The 21,827-nt window shown below is 36.7% G+C and overlaps 1 protein-coding gene across 1 annotated transcript; it reads left to right on the plus strand.

The window, feature by feature from the left end:
• The first annotated feature begins 3,517 nt into the window (after positions 1 to 3,517).
• Positions 3,518 to 5,259, plus strand: LOC110865248 (probable aldo-keto reductase 4). Its single transcript, XM_022114483.2, has 4 exons — positions 3,518 to 3,992; positions 4,130 to 4,302; positions 4,399 to 4,501; positions 4,753 to 5,259. Exons 1-4 carry the CDS (start codon positions 3,579 to 3,581, stop codon positions 5,086 to 5,088), a joined length of 1,026 nt encoding a protein of 341 aa, XP_021970175.1. The 5' UTR covers positions 3,518 to 3,578; the 3' UTR covers positions 5,089 to 5,259.
• The last annotated feature ends 16,568 nt before the right edge of the window (positions 5,260 to 21,827 follow it).

Raw genomic sequence — 21,827 nt, forward strand, 5'->3', positions numbered from 1 at the left:
CCATAAATAATGTGATTAAGGTAACTACCGAATCACACCAATTCGTTGAAACCACATATTCGTGTGTTGCAGTTTGGAAAGATGACCGAATAGAAACTAAATGAATTATGCAACATTTCCACATTTTTTGCGCTTTTTTTCATTGCAAAATCTTTATCTATCATGTCATCGACCAACTGCTAAAATCTCTTTCGTTTCTCGGGCTCGCATTCGAAGATCCTTGCATTGGACACAACACACCAAAAAATAAACTTCAAAAAATTTAAAAATAATACGACACGCCACGATACGCTATAATACGATACTTAACGATAAAAAAATAATAAAATTTTAAAACTCATTACAACAAAAATAACCAATAATAAACATCAATAATAAACTCAAAACACCAAAAACCAAGCACAACACACCAAAAAATAAACTTCAAAAATTTAGTGCCTTAATACGCATCATATAGGCCTATACGATGCGTATTAGGCAAGCCACCAGACAACACCTGCACCTGTCAGTCTGCCATGTCTTTTACTTTATTCAATATGCATCGTATAGGTCTATACGATGCGTATTGAATTGGAAAAGTGTGCGGATAGACAGGGCCGGTGTGCCAATAGAATTTCTCTTTTAAAAATAACAATACTATATAAAAATTGTGGGCCCCAGCCCTTGTCTTTTTTGTTCCCTCTTATAAAGCCATGGTCATTGATTACGAATTATATTAGAACAAAAAACCTATCCACCCCTCACCCTCGCAACATACATCTAGCTTTTTTTTTTCTTCCCTTCCTCCAACCATTGTCGGCAAGAAAACATGACCTCCACAGTCAAAAAACTAGACAGGAAGAAACTCTAGTTCCAAACCTAACACTGGAACTTGAACACCAAGTGGTCGTCGTTCTAAACAAGAAGAAAAAGAGACAAATGGGAGAGGGATAAAATAGATATAGCCGATGGGAATGATGAGAGAGAGAGAGAGAGAGAGCTTCTGGGAATTGCGAGAGAGAGAAAGTAGGCGAAAATGAGGTCTATGGCAGTGGAATTTCATATTTCCGACTACTTAACACAATACACGTACAATATGAAATTTCACACATTTTGGAAATGTCAAAAATAAATTTTATTTTTAACAACAATTTTTACTCCCTAAAAAATAAACAATGTGTACATATAACTTTATAAGGATTTATACCTATCCTGTATTTTTTAAGACAAACACCCATATAACTAAACAAAAAAGTAATAAAATCAACTCCATCTGTTAAAAAAGTGACACAACATGTGTTTATTGGAAACAATATATCTTCTCAAAATTTTAAAAGAATTTGTTTAAGAAAAAACTAATATATAAATAATATAAGATTAAATCACAAAGGTCAATATTTAATTAAATCTATATACAATTATTTTTTGTTTATGTGACGTAGTATTCACGATTCACATGTATAGTAGCAAGAATTGACTAAAAGAATTCATGTTTTCTTGGAATTTTTAATAGGAGAAACTTCAAACATATTCTAGAGACACTGTCAAATACGGTAATTCTCAATGGTCAATATATTAAATTTATGTGGTGTTCTTTATTAGTTCCATTTGCATAAATAGTTATTAAAGGAATAACCATCCTTGCATATATAACAACATATAACACATCTTAAAACAAGGATTGAGTTAATTTTGATGGTACTAGAACATAGTATTACCACTTTAGATTCTGAGGCATTGTAACATGTGTTGGTCACATAATCTGTGGGATGTAGTGATTGTGAAACTGATCTTGAAGACTAGAAGGAATCTATTTTGTGATCTAAAATCAAATAAATTTGAAGCAATTTAAACTAAACTAGTTAACAATCACACATTAGACAGAGTGATACAAGTTTTTTAAACACCTAGAGAGTTTTCCCTACTTAAACACATAGTAGGGTTTCCCTCTACCACTAGAGTAAAGCCTCGAAGAGTCTATTTATGATATGGTCTTTTCTAATGTTGGAAAGGAGGTTAAGAATAATAATACCACTTTGTATTCCTTAACATATGTTAAGCAGAACTTAGTATTTCACTAGTGATAGTTGAAATATTAATTAATCAAACTAGAAGATTTATCTGTGCGTGTTGCGCCGCGGCCAATGAAATTGACAAGTTGTTGATCAGATTCACATTTACAATGTGTTAAAGATGTTTTTATCAGTTAAGTAAGTCTGTATTACTATCTTATACAAATAAGTAATTCGCCAAATATGCTCAATACAATTAATGGTATCATAATTACTACGTTACATGACTTGTATCCATATAAATAACCTATCGTATTAAGAGCCCCGTGTTGCGGCAGGTGCGTAAAACCGTGACAAATAGCACCAATGCCACACTATAGCCAACGGCCACTAACATTGAAGTTGCGGCGTCTTAACGTGGAGAAATTAGACCGACATACAAAACATAGAAAATAATAACTAACTCGATTTAGGACTCGCGCGTTGTGACGAACTTATTAAACGGAAAAAATAGACGACGTAACTAACTGAACCACACACGTACGTTGCACCTTGTTAACTCGCAAAATTTAGAACGAAGCGTATAACAAAACATAAAATCGTTGAACCACACACACACATTGTGTTGTGTTAATTCGCCAAATTTAGAATTAAACGTAAAACGAAAAATTTTGCAAAAATATGAAAAACATAGGGAAAGTAAAAAAGTTGTGAGGTTAAATTGGAAAAACTAAAGCTTTTGGGTTAAAACTACAAAATCAAGTAGTTTTTGATTTAAAGTGAAATATCAATTTTTTTTTTTTTTTTTTGAAAAAACACACAAAATATAGGGTATAACACCTTAATGCCTTAACTTGTTGCTAATTTATATCATGTAAATAATATGTGGCACTTGGTAGAAAAACAATGTCTACAATAATGGTCACCCTATCTATCCCTTTCAATAATATTAAAAGAAGGAGAAGTAGTTAGGGATGAATAGGGATTATTTCGCAGATGATTCCAACCCAGCTGGTTGATGCATTGGAAATGATGGGGAAGGACTCAGGTTCGACTCTTTATCCCGCCCGAGTTTTCTACTACAGTGCATTTACTCCAGAGAGTTGGCTCTTGTGGAGGGTGCAACTCCTGTCATGTGGCAGGAGGTTGGAAATTTTATCAGGGACAGCGTAACGTCCCTCTCAACCAGGCGTGGACCCGTTTAAGATAACATATTCCTGGTAATGAGTAGTGGCAGGCCTGCGTGTTGCGGGTATAAATTACCCGTGTGTTGTGAAGTTGACCTGTCAAGAAAAAAAAAGGGGATTATTCCACAATGGCACTGAAGAGAAGACGATATAATAAGATTATTCTTTTTTGTTACAAATATAACGTTCCATATTATTACTATATTAAGATAAAGACTTTTTAAATCAACTTAGGCGTCTGGAACTTTTGTTGAGCCGACATACGTAGGTGCTGACGTACTCAGATCCATATGGACGTGGTACCGACTCCGATTGCTATAAATAGGATTGAGTGATGCGTTCATTTCATCAATCACCAATCAATCAAGTTGTACTGTAGAAACTAAATTTAAAACCAAAAATGGCAAGCAGAGTACCAAGAAGGCAATTGGGTTCACAGGGTTTAGAGGTCTCAGCTCTGGGTTTAGGATGCATGGGCATGTCCGATCTGTACGGTGCTCCCAAACCTGAACCTGACATGATCAAGCTCATCCACCACGCCATCAACGCCGGTGTCACCCTCCTCGACACCTCCGATGTCTACGGCCCCAAAACCAACGAGATCCTTCTCGGCAAGGCTTTGAAAGGGGGGATGAGGGACAAAGTGCAGTTGGCTACCAAATTTGGGATCAAGCTCGATGGTTCCTGGGAGGTCCAAGGCGATCCCGCCTATGTCAGGGCTGCCTGCGAAGCCAGCCTCAAGCGACTTGAGGTCGACTGCATTGATCTCTATTATCAGCACAGGATTGATACTAGCGTGCCAATCGAAATCACGGTTAGTTAGTTAGTTTTACATCATCCATCCTTGTTTTTCTTACATAAACTTTCCCAGAAAAACAACTACATGTATGTTATTTAGTGTTTTTGGCGTACAACTTGTGCTAGCTTTTGATGTTTTGTTTTCCTTAATAGATGGGGGAACTAAAGAAGCTAGTGGAAGAAGGTAAAATTAAATACGTTGGATTATCAGAGGCATCAGCATCCACCATTAGAAGAGCTCACGCCGTGCATCCAATTACTGCGGTACAACTGGAATGGTCCTTGCAGTCAAGAGATGTAGAAGAAGAAATTATTCCCACTTGCAGGTGTGATATCGTCTTTCCTCCTTTTCTTTTCTATATTATAAATTACCAAGTATCCAATCTTCGGAAGTTTTTTTAACGCTTATCATACTCTTTTAGAGAACTTGGGATAGGGATTGTTGCATATAGTCCTCTAGGACGTGGTTTTTTCTCACATGGTCCAAATATGTTGGAGAAGTTGGAAGAAAGTGACGCCCGTAAGGTATGTTGTCTACATCTTTTTTGTTTTATTTTCCAATTATCGTCCGGTCACTTCCATCTTTGTCCGTTTCAATAAAAAGACGTTAAACATTACAAATCCACTATTTTCTAATATCGTTTGATTCGGTTCCTTCCATCTGTCCAAAGATGTTGGAGAAGTAGGAAGAAAGCGGTGAAAGCTCTATGTGTTTTTGTTTAAACGCCTTCAGTGTTCAAACTAACATTAAATTTGAATCTTTTAATGTTTTGTAGTACTTGCCAAGGTTGCAACCTGAAAATCTCGAACACAACAAGATCATGTATGAGAGGATTAATGACCTAGCGACAAAGAAAGGGTGCACAACTTCTCAGCTAGCATTAGCATGGGTTCTCCACCAAGGAAATGATGTTGTGCCCATTCCAGGTACCACCAAGATTGAAAATTTTGAACACAACATTGGAGCTTTATCTGTTAAGCTAACACCAGAAGATATGGCTGAACTTGAGTCTATTGCATCACCTGATTCAATCAAGGGGGATCGATATGGTGCTGGTTTTAAAACATATAAGGACTCAGAGACTCTTCCATTATCTGCCTGGAAAGCTTAATCAACTATACGAGTGTTTTGTTTATTCGTGTGCTCCTATACACAGAATACATATTTGTTTTTTTTAAGAAATGTCTTTCAGTTTTTAAAGCTTCGTTGCACTTGATCAGCGTTTACTTTACTATTGCATGTAATTTTGAGAAGAATAAATAAAGTCATTTTTTTGTTTAAAGAGCATGCTTGAGGGGGATTTTTGATGTATGGTTCTGCATGGTTGGTACGGTTTTTGAGGGTTGCATAAACACTCGTCGTACTGGATTTTTGTGAAAGAAATATTTAAAAGACAGACTTAGAAAACGTAGTTTTCCAATAAAAGAGTTAACACACGCAGTTTTTCTCTAAAATTAACTACTAATTTACGGATTGTTTTTAAATAAATGACCTTATTAGTAACCCATTTAGGGACAATGCATTTTCTTTAATTTAAGAAAACTTCTGGGTCATAAACACTACAAGAGAACTAGGCTATCATCGACAGAAAATTTCAATCAAAAAGCCGCCAAAGAGTTACCAACATTTATGGACCAGTGTCATTTAAATAAAAATAATAACTTAAAAGAACTGTTAGTGATTTGTGAATGTTTGAGTATCAATTGGTAATAAGAGACCAATAATTATATCAGTTACCTTTTTATGTTTGATTCCCGATCAGTTGTCCTGTAATGCATTTCGACAGCTAATCCGTCAGAAAACAGACAATTTTCACAAAATAAGTCACATGGTCAATCACTGCACATTAGGTCAAACATGGTCATATTAGGTAAAAAAATGGTCACGTCATTCATATGATGATTACCAAAAAATTCAAATTAAAACAAAGTACATAGATACAAGTCCTAAAAGTCCTAAATACAACAAGTTCGAATCTTTAACTATAACAAATACAACAACATTTTATATGAACAATAGAACACCCTAAATCCACAAAATCAAATCAAGTTCCGTATAATCAAAATGGGAAATTAGGTTAGACTTGAACACAATTAGTTACCTAAGACATTGGGTTCAAATGGCGAAGTGGTGGCAACAAGTGGTGAGTGCCAACTTGAAATGTAGTTTAGCAATGTGGTCGGGGTCTGATTGGCAAGTTTATAGTGAGGCGGGGAAAGGGGGACGTGTGCAATGGTACTGCGGTGGTAGAGTGATGGTTAGAATGGTGGTGCGACGGTTGGGAGGGGTGGGTGCAACTGCACAAGAGGGGAATGGGAAAGGGGCGGGAGAAAGGGAAATTAAAATGAGTGTGTGGTCAAAATGTTTTAACTCAAACCTTTCGATGACATTGTGGAAAATAGTTTGTCACTATTTTGGGTAATTTAGAAATAAATGAAGTATATTCCAAATACATTATAATATATACAATTTTTGTAATGAGTTATATGAGTGTTAGTGGCAAGTGTATGATGAACGTTGATGGATTTTTCTTGTGTTAATGAGTTAGTTTAGGTTACACAAAGGCACATTTGGTTGGTTATACGAAGTCATTATGTTTTTAATGACATGTATGTATAAATGATTAGTACGTTGATCAGCTGACATGTGCGGGTGTGCGTATGTTTTTAAGTTATATTTTAGCTCTTTTTACTCACAAATTCAAGTTTTAAATTTATAAAACACGATATTCTACTGTCACTCTACACAAACGTTAGGGCAAGTGCACCCATCGCGGATGTAGTATAGTGATGGCAAGATACCGAGGTCGTCCAAGAACATAAGAGCTTTTAATACCGGCTTATCGTTAACGTCTAATTGAACCAAATTTTGATGAAAAGATTTTAAAGCTATAAAAAGATAAACCAAAAATAAAAATAAATATAAGGAAAAACAAATAGACAAGAAGGAATCACTTGGTTCCAACTCCTCTTTTATGTATCCTTTTGATGATTTCCGCACTTTGGGCATTTTAAGAGATTATCTTTAAGTTATAGTAGTAGGCCCCCTTCGAGGCAGCCTTACCCTCAACCTATTGGTCTGAGTCAGCAGGGATACAATCCCGCAAGGTCGGATTATTGAAAGATAATTAATTAAGTTATTAATGTAAAAAGTGGTAGGCCCCCTTCCAGACATCATTACCCTCAACCCTTTGGTCTAAGTCAGTAGGGATACAGTCCTCGCAGGGTTGGTTTAAAGTTTTAATAGTAGTTTATAGATAAGGGATTCAAGCTGTTTCTTACTCTAAGTCGGGCCAGTCATTCCTAGCCAATCCATGGAGTAGTACTAAGCTGGAACCAGGTTCTCGCAGGATCTATACACTGAACGAGACATAGAATTACTCAACCACCCTTCTAACCCCCTTCCAAGTAGTTAACGTGCTTTATATAGACCGTAAAGAAACGAATATGTGAATCAACGACATATGAAGAATGGTTAGATAAATTCGCCTTTAATATAAAAAACTATTTATTAAAGTCATTAATACATACCCAATTAAAAAGGAGCCAAAGATTGGAAATCAAAAAGAAATACATAAAAGATTTGTCTTCACCAAGTGATGTAAGAGTTTAGCCAAGCATGGCCTTTGTTTGACAAGGACTCTTACGATCGATCTTGGATCCCGAGACTACTACACACTCTAAATGATGGAAGATGGATAATGGTGTTGTAGTGGTGGTGGAGTGGTGGCAAGTGAGAGAGAAGTGGTTTGCCAATGGATGGATTGGAATGGACCCAAGCACCTCTATTTATAGCTGAAGACAGACGTTCACCACAGCCCGTGCCCACCTGGCACGACCCCGTGGTCATCTTTCTCTCTTCCTCATTAACTGCAGTGTCAGGTCTTGTAATAACACGGCCTCGTGTGTCAACGGCACGGCCCATGGCCAATGTACTTGTTGTACTATCTCAGATTTTACAAATCTTAGAGTTGACTACGCCCCGTGTTGCCTTAGCATGGCCCCGTGTTGGTTGTCTATTTTGTCCTTTGCTATTGTCTTTTCTTCTGCAGAGAATCCAGTCTTGGACCCGGCCCGTGCCTGGTGGGCACGGCCACGTGTCAAGTCTTCTGATCTTGCCATTTTCTTGGTTTGGATGTGGATTGGGGCTTGGCGAGTTGCGTCAATCCTCCTTCTTTGTTCTGTTGGTTTTTGCTGTGATTTTGCTCCTTTTGCGTTTTTAAGCTCTTTTGACCCTGTAGATTAAAAAGGAACAAAGAAACAAGCTTTTTCCAACATTAGTACCGAAAAAGGGTTGATTTTACGTTGTATTTGATATAATTTATATGTTGTATTTTGTGCACATCATGAGCCTTATCATGTGTTATTGAGCTGTTATTTGTTACATAAAGTCAAATTAGGTCATAAAATGTTAATTTAGTGTTCATGACATGTGTATGATGATTAATACATTCCTAGGCCTTGTTATGTGTTACTAAGTTGGTTTAGGTTATGCAAAGTCACCTTAGATCATAAAAGGTCATTTTAGGGTTAATTTAAATTTCCACATCCTATAAATGTATTCTACTTGCTTTACTATGTGTATTAAATTGCATTTCCAGATCTTATAGATTGTGTCTTGCCACATGCATCTCAGTTTCCATATCCTGACGTTGTGAGTATATGCGCGTCATTGGTTTCCATATACACCATAATGCAATCCTAAATGTGTGAAAACTCTATGACATATGTGGTATATTCCTAGCTTTATTTCACTTGGTGGCCTCTTTAACAACTTTGTGGCCTCGTTAACAGTCCAAAATGTCAAAAAGCATGTGACTTTCGAAACCATCACACATGTAGAAACCCATCTCACAAAGCATATGCACACATGTAAAAGTTTGGAGAAGCATACACGAGCCCATACATAACCATTTTGGGTATTTATAGACACATTACAAGTGAAAACCAGATGGTTTGTTGGGACGAAGAATTGAAGAGAATTTACAGGTATCTAACGAAACATTCATTTATCGTTTATACCTATTTCCAATGGAACACTTGTCAAAAGATGATTCCCACTGACAAACCCCTGAAAGCTTCGTCATGAATCTTTTTGAAATCTTGTTTTTAAATTTTGGAACGATTATCGCTAAAATGTCTTTTGAAAAACACTTCCAACCTACAATGCACGTATAGCATGGGTTGGAATCTTATCTAAAGTCCTATTTCAATTAGCATTAGAAACATACTACCGGAGGAATCTCCACGAGAAAATGATTCCCACTGACAATGATAGAGTAATCTGCCTAGAGAACCTAACCGCATTTGTGGTCCCTCGGTAATCAGTTGGTAAAGTACTATTATTCTTGTTTAGGTTGTCCATAGATAAATTGATTGGTCAAGGTGTTCAAAATTGGATATCCGGGTCCGTATCCGAAAAATTCAGATATGGTCAATAAATAAGGGTGTTCAAAATTAGATATCCGAAAATTTTGGTATGTATCCGAAAATCCGGATAAGGATTTGGATAATAAAACCAATGTCCGAAATTCTTAAAAAAATGTTCCAAATAAAACTAAACTACAAATTCTAGTTGCTTTAAAATAGAATAACCCAAATTTCATTTGCTTCAAACCTCACATAATACATATAACAAAATTTAAGCAATTCGTATGATTTCTTTGGAATCTATAAAATTTCAAAAGCAAATCATCATAAAATGAACTACCTAAGTTACTTTTTGATTTAAGCACAGCGAATTGATTGAATCTTGATTTCTTGAACGAAGAATAGGCTTGAACTAAAGCAATGAAGAACTAGTTAAACAAACTAAACAGACTGAATCTTGTTTCTTGAACCAAGTGAAAAATATGTGTACTCACATATTTAATATTAGAGGCGTCGATGATGTTGTGTTCCCGAGTTTAATAAACAAAAGAAAAGAAGAGAAAATGAATTAAGGAGAGAAAATAAAGAAAGTAAAAAGAAAATATTTAATTAATTATCGTGTTCCTGAGTTCGAAGGAAATGAAAAGAAAAGTTAAGATTTTATGTATTAAAATATTTTCCTTCCCAATCTATCCAATTTGTAAGGACTTACAAAAAAAGAAATTAAGATAAGTTCTTCCTTAATAAAAAAAAAAACTCTGGAACATGGATTATTTTTACATTTTTCCAAATATTTTCTTCTCCTTCGTAAATAAAACTTAGGAACATAGTGTAGGTGAGGGGTGAAGAAAGAAAAGGGGTTAGGGTTTTCAAGGATGCATTGGTATATGTATTTTGTTTTTAGTAAAACTAAAAAATGTGTTATTTAATATTTTGAATTTCATATATTTAAAATATCGGTATATTTCTAAAAAACGTTATCTGAATCCAAACTTTTAGATATCCGCAATTAATTTCGGATATCCTCATTTTTAGATACTTCTGATTCGGAATTTAGGATATTCGAATAATTTGGATTCGGTTTCGGATTCAGAATTTTTTTATCTGTTTTTCTTTTTACTATTTGCTTTCAGTTTTTTGGGATACAGTTTTTGGGATCCATATGTAGAAAACCATAGGCAAATAAATGTATTCGGTGATGATGCGTCATTGTACCGACTTTTCTTTTCTGGTAGTGTAAATAAAAGTAAATTAATATTTTTTTAAAGATATAAGTGAAATTTTAATTTACATAAACTTATAAACTTAAAAGTAAATTGTATAAAATGTTGATTAAAATATAATTTCTCATCAAGTTAAGTTCGCTTTTCGTCCTAAAGGTTTGGTAATACTAACTTGTTGAGCTCGAAATCTCAAAATATAACATATCATCCGTTGACCGTTCCCATTCTTTTACCAATTTTGCCCAATGTGCAAACCCTGTTAGACTTTTAGTTAAATGTGAGAGCATTTAAGTCATTTTGAAAATGAGATATTAAATATGCATATGTTAAAGTGGTTCCACAACAAATTTTAAAAGGGTCGTATTATTGGCACACCTTGGAATATTAAATCGACACCTTTAATACGCATCGTATAGGCCTATACCATGCGTATTAGGGTTGACTCAAACTTCAAAGTCAGTCAAAGGCTGACAATGTCCCCATTATAAAAAGTAATGCGCACCGTATAGGCCTATACGATGCGTATTAGTATTAGGTTGTACGTCAAAGCTGACATCTAGGGTTCACATGCAACCCTAATACGCATCGTATAAGCCTATACAATGCATATTACTTTTTAAAGAAGATATGAGGTAGCTTTCTGTCTCTCAAAAGTGAAATAAAGTGATTGGCGTAAGCCCTATACGGGTTGTATCGGCCTATACGACCCGTATTGAATTCTTAATTTGCATTACTATTTAAACAATGAAGAAGACGATGATATGTATCGTCTTCGTTATATATTCACATTCGCTAACAAACATGTCTTGGTTCAACCACATTTTCGGCGAGTCGTCCGACTCAAACACGAGCACGTTTATTCCGGAAAGCAGTGTGGTATAGCATTTTTTTTAACTTGTTCTTTTTTTTATGAAATACTTAGCACACCGTTTGTATTAAGAGGGTTCTAATGTCCCTGATTCTTACGATGGGAGAGGAAATGATGATCACACAGAAGAGGTCGTGTCCGGCTTTCATCCCCATCATAATGAATCGTTGTTGCCAGACCTTAACGAGGTAAGTATATATTTACTTTTTTCTATTCGGTGTTAAACTTACCATTATCTTTTACCCGTTAGTTTTTTTAGTTTGTTGTGCCTCACCAACCGTTGTTACCAGATCTGAACGAGGTAAAAATAAATTTACTAATTATTATGAAGGCTTTTAGATGTGGCGTTATGATTTAACCATTGTTTTTTTTTCAGTTAGTCGTGTCTAGCTATGATCATGATTATGGGTCATTACGGTGCCTCGTACGGACAAGAAGAATATGGCAATAACTTTTTCGTTAGTGGTGCCTCGGGAGTATAAGAAGACGTTGGTGATCCTTCTTACGCGCAAGAGTCATTGGGTGACGGGCAACTCGCTACACGAGTTTCGTACAAAACTGATCATGTACGAATGATATATATTTTTGTAAAATTTATTTTTTTTCTGTTAAAAAATTATTATAAAATTGTTAATAAAAAATACATTAAAAATTGTTATATTTTTCAAATAGGATAAAAATTAATTAAAAAAATGTTATACTTTTTTATAAAATTAATTAAAATTGTTATATTTTTTAAATATAATAAAAATACATTAAAAACTGTTATACTTTTTTAAATTATTTGTTATATTTTTAGATTGATATGGATGACGTTGTTGTATATTTTGTAAATGAATTATAAATGTTATATGTAATATTTTTATAAAATTAATTAAAATTGTTATATTTTTAAAATATTATAAAAATACATTAAAAACTGTTATATTTTTTTTAAAATATTTGTTAGATTATTAGATTGATATGATTGACGTTGTTATATATTTTTTAAAAGAATTATAAAATGTTATATTTTGTTGGTTAAAAAATTATTTTTTGTTAAATGTTAAATTATTATAAAATTGTAAAAAAAATACATTCAAAATTGTTATATTTTGTAAATAGGATAAAAAATTAATTAAAAAATGTTATATTTTTTATAAAATTTATTAAAATTGTTTTATTTTTTTGAACAAAATAAAAAATACATTAAAATTGTTATATTTTTTAAAATTATTTGTTATATTTTTAGGATTTTATATCCCGCAATGGATGATGATTTTGGTTTATCTACCTTTACGTTCTCTCCGTACAAAAAGAACGGATAACTCATCCGTACAATAGCAACGTTCATTTCTTACACCGGAATCCCTGTTTCGCCGGCCGGAATCTTCTCCAAATCAGGGTAAGCAACCACTGATCGTTGATTTCCGGGAAGGTCCGTATCTCTTCTACCCTCAAATCTCCCCAAACCACCGCCGGTAAGTTATTTTGGGTAATCTCTTCTACTCTCAAATCTCCTCCGACTTCTGCCGCCACTTGTGCCACCGCCGGTAAGTTTCCGTTGATCTCACAAGGAAGAAATTGAGGCTTTTGGCTCACTTATATGTTTATTTCACATCGTTTCATTGAATTTTGTATCTTTAGTCATTGGTGTAGAAGCTTCTAGGTTTAATTTCCTGTTACCCCTCTTTTATCATACCGTGCAATTTTTTTTTTATTAGGGCCCTCGGCTCAGTTATACTTTGATTTTGCATTGTTTTGTTTGATAATTGTATGGTTCCACTTCATACAGTAGCAATATTGAGTTTATGTGTGCTTGTTTCTCTTGCTCGTTTGATATAGTATAGTTAGGTGGACCTTGGGTGAATTTTCTGTTTTGAGTACTTGTGTGTAAATTTGTCTACATATTCTATTAGTTTTGCAGGGATAACATTGTTTATTGTTGGGTGTGGGGCTTGTTGTGTTTTTATATTGGTGTACTGTTACATTGTGTTAACTAGGAACCATAGACGGTGGGAGTCGCAATTATGCCTTAAGACCGTGTCCAAGAAAGAGGGGTGCTAATAAAGGGGACAAAAGGGGGTATAATGTACGTGTGGCTTCTTGGAATGTAGGATCTCTTAGTGGATGTACTTAAACGGCGGAAGGTTCAAATAGCGTGTCTGCAAGAAACTAGGTGGAAGGGGCATAGAGGGGCAGAATGCAATGGGTATAAGTTGTGGTATTCAGGGTCTGATGGCGCTAAGAACGGAGTGGGTTTTCTAGTGACTAGTGAACTGCAGAAAAATGTAGTGGAAGTGATAAGGTACAACGACAGGATTATGATGTTGAGATTGGTACTGGGTGAGGAGATAATGGCTGTGATTTGCGCATATGCGCCTCATGGGGGATTAGGAGATCAGGAGAAGAGAGAGTTTTGGGATTGTTTAGATGTCGTAGTAAGGGCCATACCTAGGGAGGAGAGGATTTTTATAGGCGGTGACTTTAATGGCCATGTAGGTGAGGACAATAATGGTTTTCAGTCGGTACACGGGGGTTTTGGTTTTGGTGATAGGAATGAGCCTGGGAGGGACCTTCTAGAGTTCGCAGTGGCCCATGACCTGGGTATTATAAACTCGTTTTTTAGGAAACGAGTTTCTCATTTGATCACTTTTAGTAGTGGGGGGCGTAACACGCAGATAGACTATCTCTTGATGAGGAGAGAAGATCGACGATGGTGGAGGGACTGCAAGGTTATACCAGGGGAGACAACGGTGACTTAACACCATTTGCTAGTAGCGGATATAGGTATGAGAAAAAAGGTGTCAGAGGGGGAGAGGAAGGGTCGACCTAGGATACGATGGGGAAGCCTGAAAGGAGACAAGATTACAATGTTTAGAGACAAGGTCACCCTATGACAGCCGATCGGGTGGGTGGGGACGCAAACCGGTTGTGGGAGGCTATGGCGACTTCCATTACAAAGGTGGCAGAGGAGACGCTTAGGGCTTACAACAGGATTGACAAGCGGGCATAAAGACACTTGGTGGTGGAATGAGGACGTGCAGATCAAGATAAGGGTTAAACAACAGGGTCTTAGAGATCTTTTGAGGTGCACGGTCGAGGAAGAGCGACGGAGGCTGAAGGAGAGGTACAAAGAGGCCAAAAGGGAGGCGAAGAAGGCAGTGGCGGAGGCAAAGAGCGCATCTTATAAAAATATGTATGACCGCCTGGAGACGAACGAAGGGGAACATGCCATGTTCAGGATTGCCAAAGCTAGGGAGCGGAGAAAGCAGGATCTAGGTTCTGTGAAATTTATAAAGGGAGAAGATGGACATGTCCTAGTAAAAGAACCAGACATTAAGTTGAGATGGCAAACCTACTTTTGTAATCTTTTCAATGGGGGGAAGGAAGTCCAACAAGAAAGCGACAACAACAACAATCAAGGACGACGACGAAATAACTGTTATTGCCGGAGTCTTACAATGGGAGAAGTAAGGACAACACTCAAGAAGATGGGAAGGGCTAAGGCAGTTGGCCCTGACAACATACCGATAGAGGTGTGGAAGTGTTTGGGAGAGGATGGAGTTCGATGGCTAGCTAGTTTGTTTAATCTTATCTTCAAAACAGGAAAAATCCCGGAACAGTGGAGGAGTAGTGATGTAGTGCCCTTGTATAAGAATAAAGGAGATGCCCAGTGTTGTGGGAACTACAGAGGGATTAAGCTACTAAGCCACACTATGAAACTTTGGGAGCGGGTAATTGAGACTAGGATTAGAAGAGAAACTCAGGTTAAGGTAAACCAGTTTGGTTTCATGCCAGGGCGCTCAACAACGGAAGTGATCCATATTCTACGAAGATTAATGGAAAAGTACAGGGAGAAAAAGCGAGATCTACATATGGTTTTCATTGATCTTGAAAAGGCTTATGACAGTGTGCCACGTAGACTGATTTGGGAAAGCTTGGAGGGTAGGGGAGTCCCGGGGAAGTATGTAGACTTAATTAGGGATATGTATGATAGGACTGTGACTAGGGTTCGTGCGCCTGTAGGAGATACAGAGTCCTTCCCCGTGGAAGTAGGACTCCACCAGGGGTCCGCGTTGAGCCCGTTGCTTTTTGCGGTTATCTTGGATGAGTTGTCCAAGTCTATTCAAGAGACAGTTCCATGGTGCATGCTTTTTGCGAACGATATAGTGCTAGTTGCTGAAACTAGACAAACCCTAAATGCGAGGCTAGAGGAATGGAGAATAGCGCTAGAAGGCAATGGTTTAAGGATTAGTCGGTCTAAGACTGAATACCTTTATTGTAATTTCAGCGGTGCAAGTGACAACGAGGACACTCAGGTTATCATTGAAGGTCAAGTGGCCCCACAAACGACTAAGTTCAAGTACTTAGGATCGTTTGTGCAGAGGGACGGGGAGATAGATAGTGATGTATCTCACCGCATCCAGGTTGGCTGGTGTAAGTGGAGAGCAGCCACTGGGATATTGTGCGACAGGAGGTTCCCGACAAAATTGAAGGGAAAATTCTATAGGATAGCAGTTCGACCGGCTATGTTATACGGGACAGAATGTTGGGCCATCAAGAAAACTCAAGCGCGCAAGTTGGAGGTAGCGGAGTTGAGAATGTTGAGGTGGATGTGTGGCCACACGAGGTTAGACCGAATAAGAAGTGAGGTTTATAGGGATTGGTTAGGAGTAGCTAGTATATCAGACAAGTTAAAAGAGGGGAGATTGAGATGGTTTGGGCATGTGAAGAGGAGGCAGTTAACAGAACCAGTTAGAGCAGTGGAAACCATAACGGTGGAAGGAAGAAGGGGCAGAGGCAGGCCCAAGTTGACTTGGGATGAAAGACTTAGGAAAGATTTGGTAGAGTTGCACCTCTCTGAGGACATGGTTCAGGACAGGAGTTCGTGGAGACGTAGGATTAAGGTTAAGGACTTGTAGGTGAGGGTATAGACATGCCCTAGCTTTGCCTTGGGAAGGGGGGTTACTTTTCTTTTACACTTTAGGTAGGTTAACATATGATGATTTTCGTGTATCTATGCCTATGTGTGCATGCTAATGATCTATCTGACTACTGCTACGCTATTTACTTATCCATCTTTCATATATCCACGTGTTGGTTGTTTTGGAGCCGGAGGTCTCTCAGGAAGCAGCCTCTCTATTCGTAGGATAGAGGAAAGGTTTGCCTACATCCCACCTCCCCCAGACCCTACGAATAGTTCTGCTATTTGTGGGATATACTGGGTATGGTTGTTGTTGTTGTTGTTGTATATCCTGCAATGATTTGGAAGGTTGGGTAAAATGAAGGGGTTTAGCCAACGGATATGTTATTGTTACCAGATGGTCCAAGAATCACTGGATATGGTGTGACAACTGTCACTTTTCCGTACATTCTGTACACTAATTGAACAATAATATGTGCTTAAATAATTGTGCATGATCTAGTTTAAAAGACAAATGAATTTTTTATTACTGTTATATACATACAATGGCATTTCATGATACAAGACTTTATTCGTTGCTACATGCAACACGAGATAGTTCAGATGATACACAGAACAGAATTGGCACCATTACCAGACAAACTAAAAATGCTGACGAAGTTCAGTACATAGACAGACAATATTATGAGGCCCAGTATGAGCCAGAGATGACGTATTACACTAGTATAGTGTGTAGGGAAGTAAGGACCACAAAACTGCATGCCTAAGTGATAGACAAAGTGCCGAAAACCCACGTAAAGTGCAGAATTCTGCACAAATCAGCAAAAATTCAGCATTTAACAAGATTATTACATGCAAAATTTTGGCAGAATGGTCCTGTATGCTTTCCTAAGTGTCGGGAATTAAAAGTGTCACAAAAAGTTACAAAAAGGACACTATACAGTATAACTTAGCACTTTAACGGAACGGTATCTAACCGAACAACCGGACATTACCCAGAACACTAAAATATTACTCTAAGCATTGTTGTTATTTTTCTGAGCTAGTTATGGTTCCCGAGCACTCTAACATATTATATAATGCAAGAAACACTTGAAACACTAAACTTTACAAGTAACCTTCCACTAATTACCCCCTTTACCATCAAAGTTACAATTTACACCCCCCCCCCGGCGCCCATTCACAATTCACGGCTCACCTAAGGGCCCCACCACAAGATTTTTCTAAATCTCCTAAATCCCCAAGAAATCCTCCTAAGATTTGATGAGATCTTGATAGGATTGTGTATGTACTTCTAGGAACATATAAACCTTTGGTTAATAGAATTAGTGGTTATAAACCCATAAGCACCTTCATCATTCTTCATCACCTCAAACCTCCTTCTCCTCCTTCCATATCCACGGCCACAACACCCCACCACATCACCTCCATTTTCAACCATCCTTCATGTATTCCAAGGTGATCTAGAGGTGAAAGGAACTAAGTTAGGAAGCTTGGTGCTTAAAGAACTTGAAGGACCTCCATCATTAGCTTTTATCCACTTGATTTTCACCATTGTTCTTCCCTAGCTTCAAGCTAGTAGTAAGATGCTTTTAAACTCTTGTTACTTCATATTTTTGGTGGTTAAAAGATATAACATGTGAAATAACAAGAACACTAAAGAACATACACTTGAATCTTGAAACATATGATGAAATATGATGATATAAAGATGATATGGTGTTGTCTAGTATATGTATGATGATTGCTTGTTGATTTCTTGAGTTGATGATGTTAATCATTACAAGAAGCTTGCTAGATGGTGATTAAACACATAATCTAGCAAGTAGGAAGATGATTAAGTAACAACATAAGATAATCATCTTCTAGTGAAGACATGAACTTGAAAATAAAATGATTCTTGTAAAGTAATAAACAAAGTGAACTAGTAAACTTGTAGATCTAAGATTTGTGAATGATTTTTCTAAAAGAACCAAGTTTAAAAAAATGATTTTTGAAAGATCATGATTTTTATTAAACCTACACTATTTTTAGTGACAAAATAAGTGTAGAAATACTCTTGAAATAATAAGAAGTGATAAATAAACATTTTTGCAAAAAGGTGTTTACAAGTTGTAAACATCAAAAACCTTCAAGAATGGAGTTTACCAAGTAGTAAGTATATTTTGGAGGGTAACAAAGGCTACTAAATACTTTACCAAGCTACTACACATTTTTGTGAAAAATCAAGTTCATGTTATTATGTAAAATATATAGTTTGTGCACTTGGTAAGTGTAATATGGTTTAGTGATTTGTTGTTGATTATTTGAATGATTTTCGAAAAGAAAATGATATGCTAAATAGCATGGACACCTCCATTTACAAAGGAAACTATGGCGAAATTTTCCAAAAATTCCAACACTTAGAAAATATTTTCTAGATAAGTGTTTACTAGTGTATTTTAAGCTATGTTTTTCAAATATAAATCTCGCCATAATTTTTGTTACAAAAATACAAAGTATCGGAGGTTGGTTTTTGTAAATAAAAATGAATAAATATATATTTACATTAAAGACATTGTGTGTGATTATGTGAAGTAGTTATATTATTTTAGGGAAAATAATATAACTTACAAATACCAAGAACTTACTGATCCAAAATAATACCAAAAATCACAAGGAATAAAGTATATAAGTTACACACTTAAATATTTGCAAACCGAACAAGAACGTAACTTATAAAATATTCCGAAAAATATCAATACAAATATATTTTTGGCAAATATTATTTTGGATACAAGAAATGAAAATACGGTTTTTGAAAATATTACAAGAGTAATATTGTATTTTCGACCAAGAGAAAATCTATTATTTTTGGAAGCAAGAAATATATTTTCTTAGAATATTTTAGAAGATATATGATTTTCTTGAAGAAAAATATATATTTTCTTGACGATACATTATTTTTGGACAAAACAAGTCTACATATATTTTCTAAGTGAAAATATATTATTTTGGAAACTACACATACAAAAATACGAGAATACATGTATGAACTACTCCCATCCTTGGGAAGGAAACACGAAAGCAAATACTTGAAAAGTATTATAACTCTGGATGATGTAAAGACATAAAGAAAACGTAACTCAAAACATGAATACTAAGGCAAGGCACGGCCCGCTCGTCTAATAGACCCTAGCACATTGTAGGTAGTCGTATTTGCTGACGAGATTGAGTTACGAGTACTGAAGACGCAAAACAGTGAGTTCATGCTCCCCCTTTTCTTTAACTGTTTTTGGTTTTATAACTCTCGGGGGTGGAATACATGTACAAATGCTTAAACGGTATGAAATGCCTATGAAATACTAGATCATGTGAGCATAGACTTAATACTGAAATGCCATTAAAACATTCATTAGGGACGAGGGTTAGATCTAACGGGTACGGCCGAACCCCACTCATGGTCATGACTAGTACCTAGTAGTGCTTCGGAGTCCCAGTCGAGGTTAATCAACACACTCGAGGGTAATCGACTCAGTCAAGGTAAATTTACACAGTCGAGGAAAATCGACAAGGGTATGAGCCATTACGAGTGCTCCCTATGAGCCATTACGAGTGCTCCCTATGAGACATTACGAGTGCTCCCTATGAGCCATAACGAGTGCTCCCTATGTCCTCACATACCTTCAAGTCCTTGTAAAACATTCATGTTCATACACGCTTTTCATACCTGTTTACAAAGGAGTCTCTCAAAGATTTACAAGAATTACAGTACACAAACAAGACGCATGAGCTCGCTCAACTTTTGTTGATGTTTTTCCAAAATTACATGTATTTCAGGTAACAGGATGTGTAACACCCCGTGTTTCGAAAGTCAAAGTCAAAGTCAAGATTGAAGTCAAAGGAAGAAAAGATTGTTAATTGCAAACTATCTCTCCTCGCTTAATTCCTGTTTTGACTTCTTTGACTGTAGCTAGCCTATTTTGAGTTTTACGTTAGTTGTATTATCTGGAGTAATGAGCTAAAATCAAAGTAATCGAATTATTTATCGCTACGAACCGCTTTACGACTGTGAACAATAGGAAGTAACAATGCGATAAAGTTAATTAAACGCTAATCGATCTAATCTAATCAACATCGCACTCGCAACTCGAACTACGCATTTTTGGTGAGTATTATACGTGTGTATGCCTTATGTGTTACTTGTGCATGTTTATTTATGTTATGTATGGTAATCAATCGAATCGCAATCGAACCGCAATCGAACACAAACGCAATTGAATCGCAAGTCGCAAACCGAATACGAAATAAGGATACGTGAATATTGTCATAGTAGTTGGGATTAAAAGTAATTTGAATAGAGAACTCTATCGCACTCGCATCGCTCGCAATCGAATCGAAATATCAAAAATCATCACGTCGCGCACCCGAACCAGATGCCAGCCGGCCGGATTGCCATCCGACCGGGCTGCCATCCGGTCGGTGTGCCATCCGACCGACCCGACATCCAGGTGTGGTGTCATCTGACCGACCCACATTTTCCTCTTTTGGAAGCCTATAAATACCCCTGTCATTGTCATCATTTCCACTTTTGGAAATCCTTTGACCGACGCGCTCGTGTTCTTCACCTTTTCTTCGATTTCTCTCAAACCAGGTAAGATCTCGTCCTAAATCTTGTACTTTCTTGATCTACACGCACTCCTACACCTTCTTATCTTTTGGATTTTAACTTTTAACCGTGAAATCATCAAGATTCGAGTGTTCTATGATGACGTCATCATGATGTTCTTCAAGAACTTCATGCTTTGGCCTCAATCCTTCAAGAACCACTTAAATCTAACCGATTTCCACATGAGTAAACAAAGATCTACCATAGATATAAACCTTTTCACTAAGAAAAGGATTGAAAGATGGTTTTCCTACTTTCTTTCAACTCTTTTACACTCAATGCACACAAAACCGATAGAATCAGGCCTTGTGTCAACATACTACTCATTCGGTGGTTACGTTTGCTCAAGATCCGACCCTATCCACGAGTTTCATCGGTTTTGGGTTTAACAAGAACTCCGTCATGAACAGTTCACTAATTAGGTTTGGGTGATTCCTGTCCGATCCGGAGAATCTAGTATTGACAAGTTCCCGATGTTTAACTCGTCATCAAAATAACTCGATAAAAACGACAAACCATCAAAAACAACCAAGTGTAAGATGAACGGAACGCCCAGGACGGAAGGACCGTCCGATCGGATGACCATCCGATCGGATGACCAACCGGACAGGTTGCCACCCGATCGGCTTGAACTATGGGAACCACACTTGATCACTTTTTGAAGTTTGAGTATTGAACGAACTGCTGTCCGATCGGACTACCATCCGACCGGATTACTCTTCAGATCATGAGATACTTGACTCTAACACTTAATCGATTTTTCAGACATGTTCAATAGGGATGCCACCCGACCGGACGGCTGTCCGATCGAGTAACAAACCGCTGTGAACTTGTTC

The sequence above is a fragment of the Helianthus annuus genome, chromosome 6, assembly GCF_002127325.2.
Source record: "Helianthus annuus cultivar XRQ/B chromosome 6, HanXRQr2.0-SUNRISE, whole genome shotgun sequence".
In the NCBI taxonomy this organism is placed as follows: Eukaryota; Viridiplantae; Streptophyta; class Magnoliopsida; order Asterales; family Asteraceae; genus Helianthus; species Helianthus annuus.

Bases quoted from the DNA above. Each gene is read 5' to 3' on its own strand.
- LOC110865248 (XM_022114483.2), top strand. From the start codon at position 3,579: ATGGCAAGCAGAGTACCAAGAAGGCAATTGGGTTCACAGGGTTTAGAG. The intron at 3,993-4,129 runs GTTAGTTAGTTA...TTTCCTTAATAG, and splicing joins GCGTGCCAATCGAAATCACG to ATGGGGGAACTAAAGAAGCT. The intron at 4,502-4,752 runs GTATGTTGTCTA...AATGTTTTGTAG, and splicing joins AAGAAAGTGACGCCCGTAAG to TACTTGCCAAGGTTGCAACC.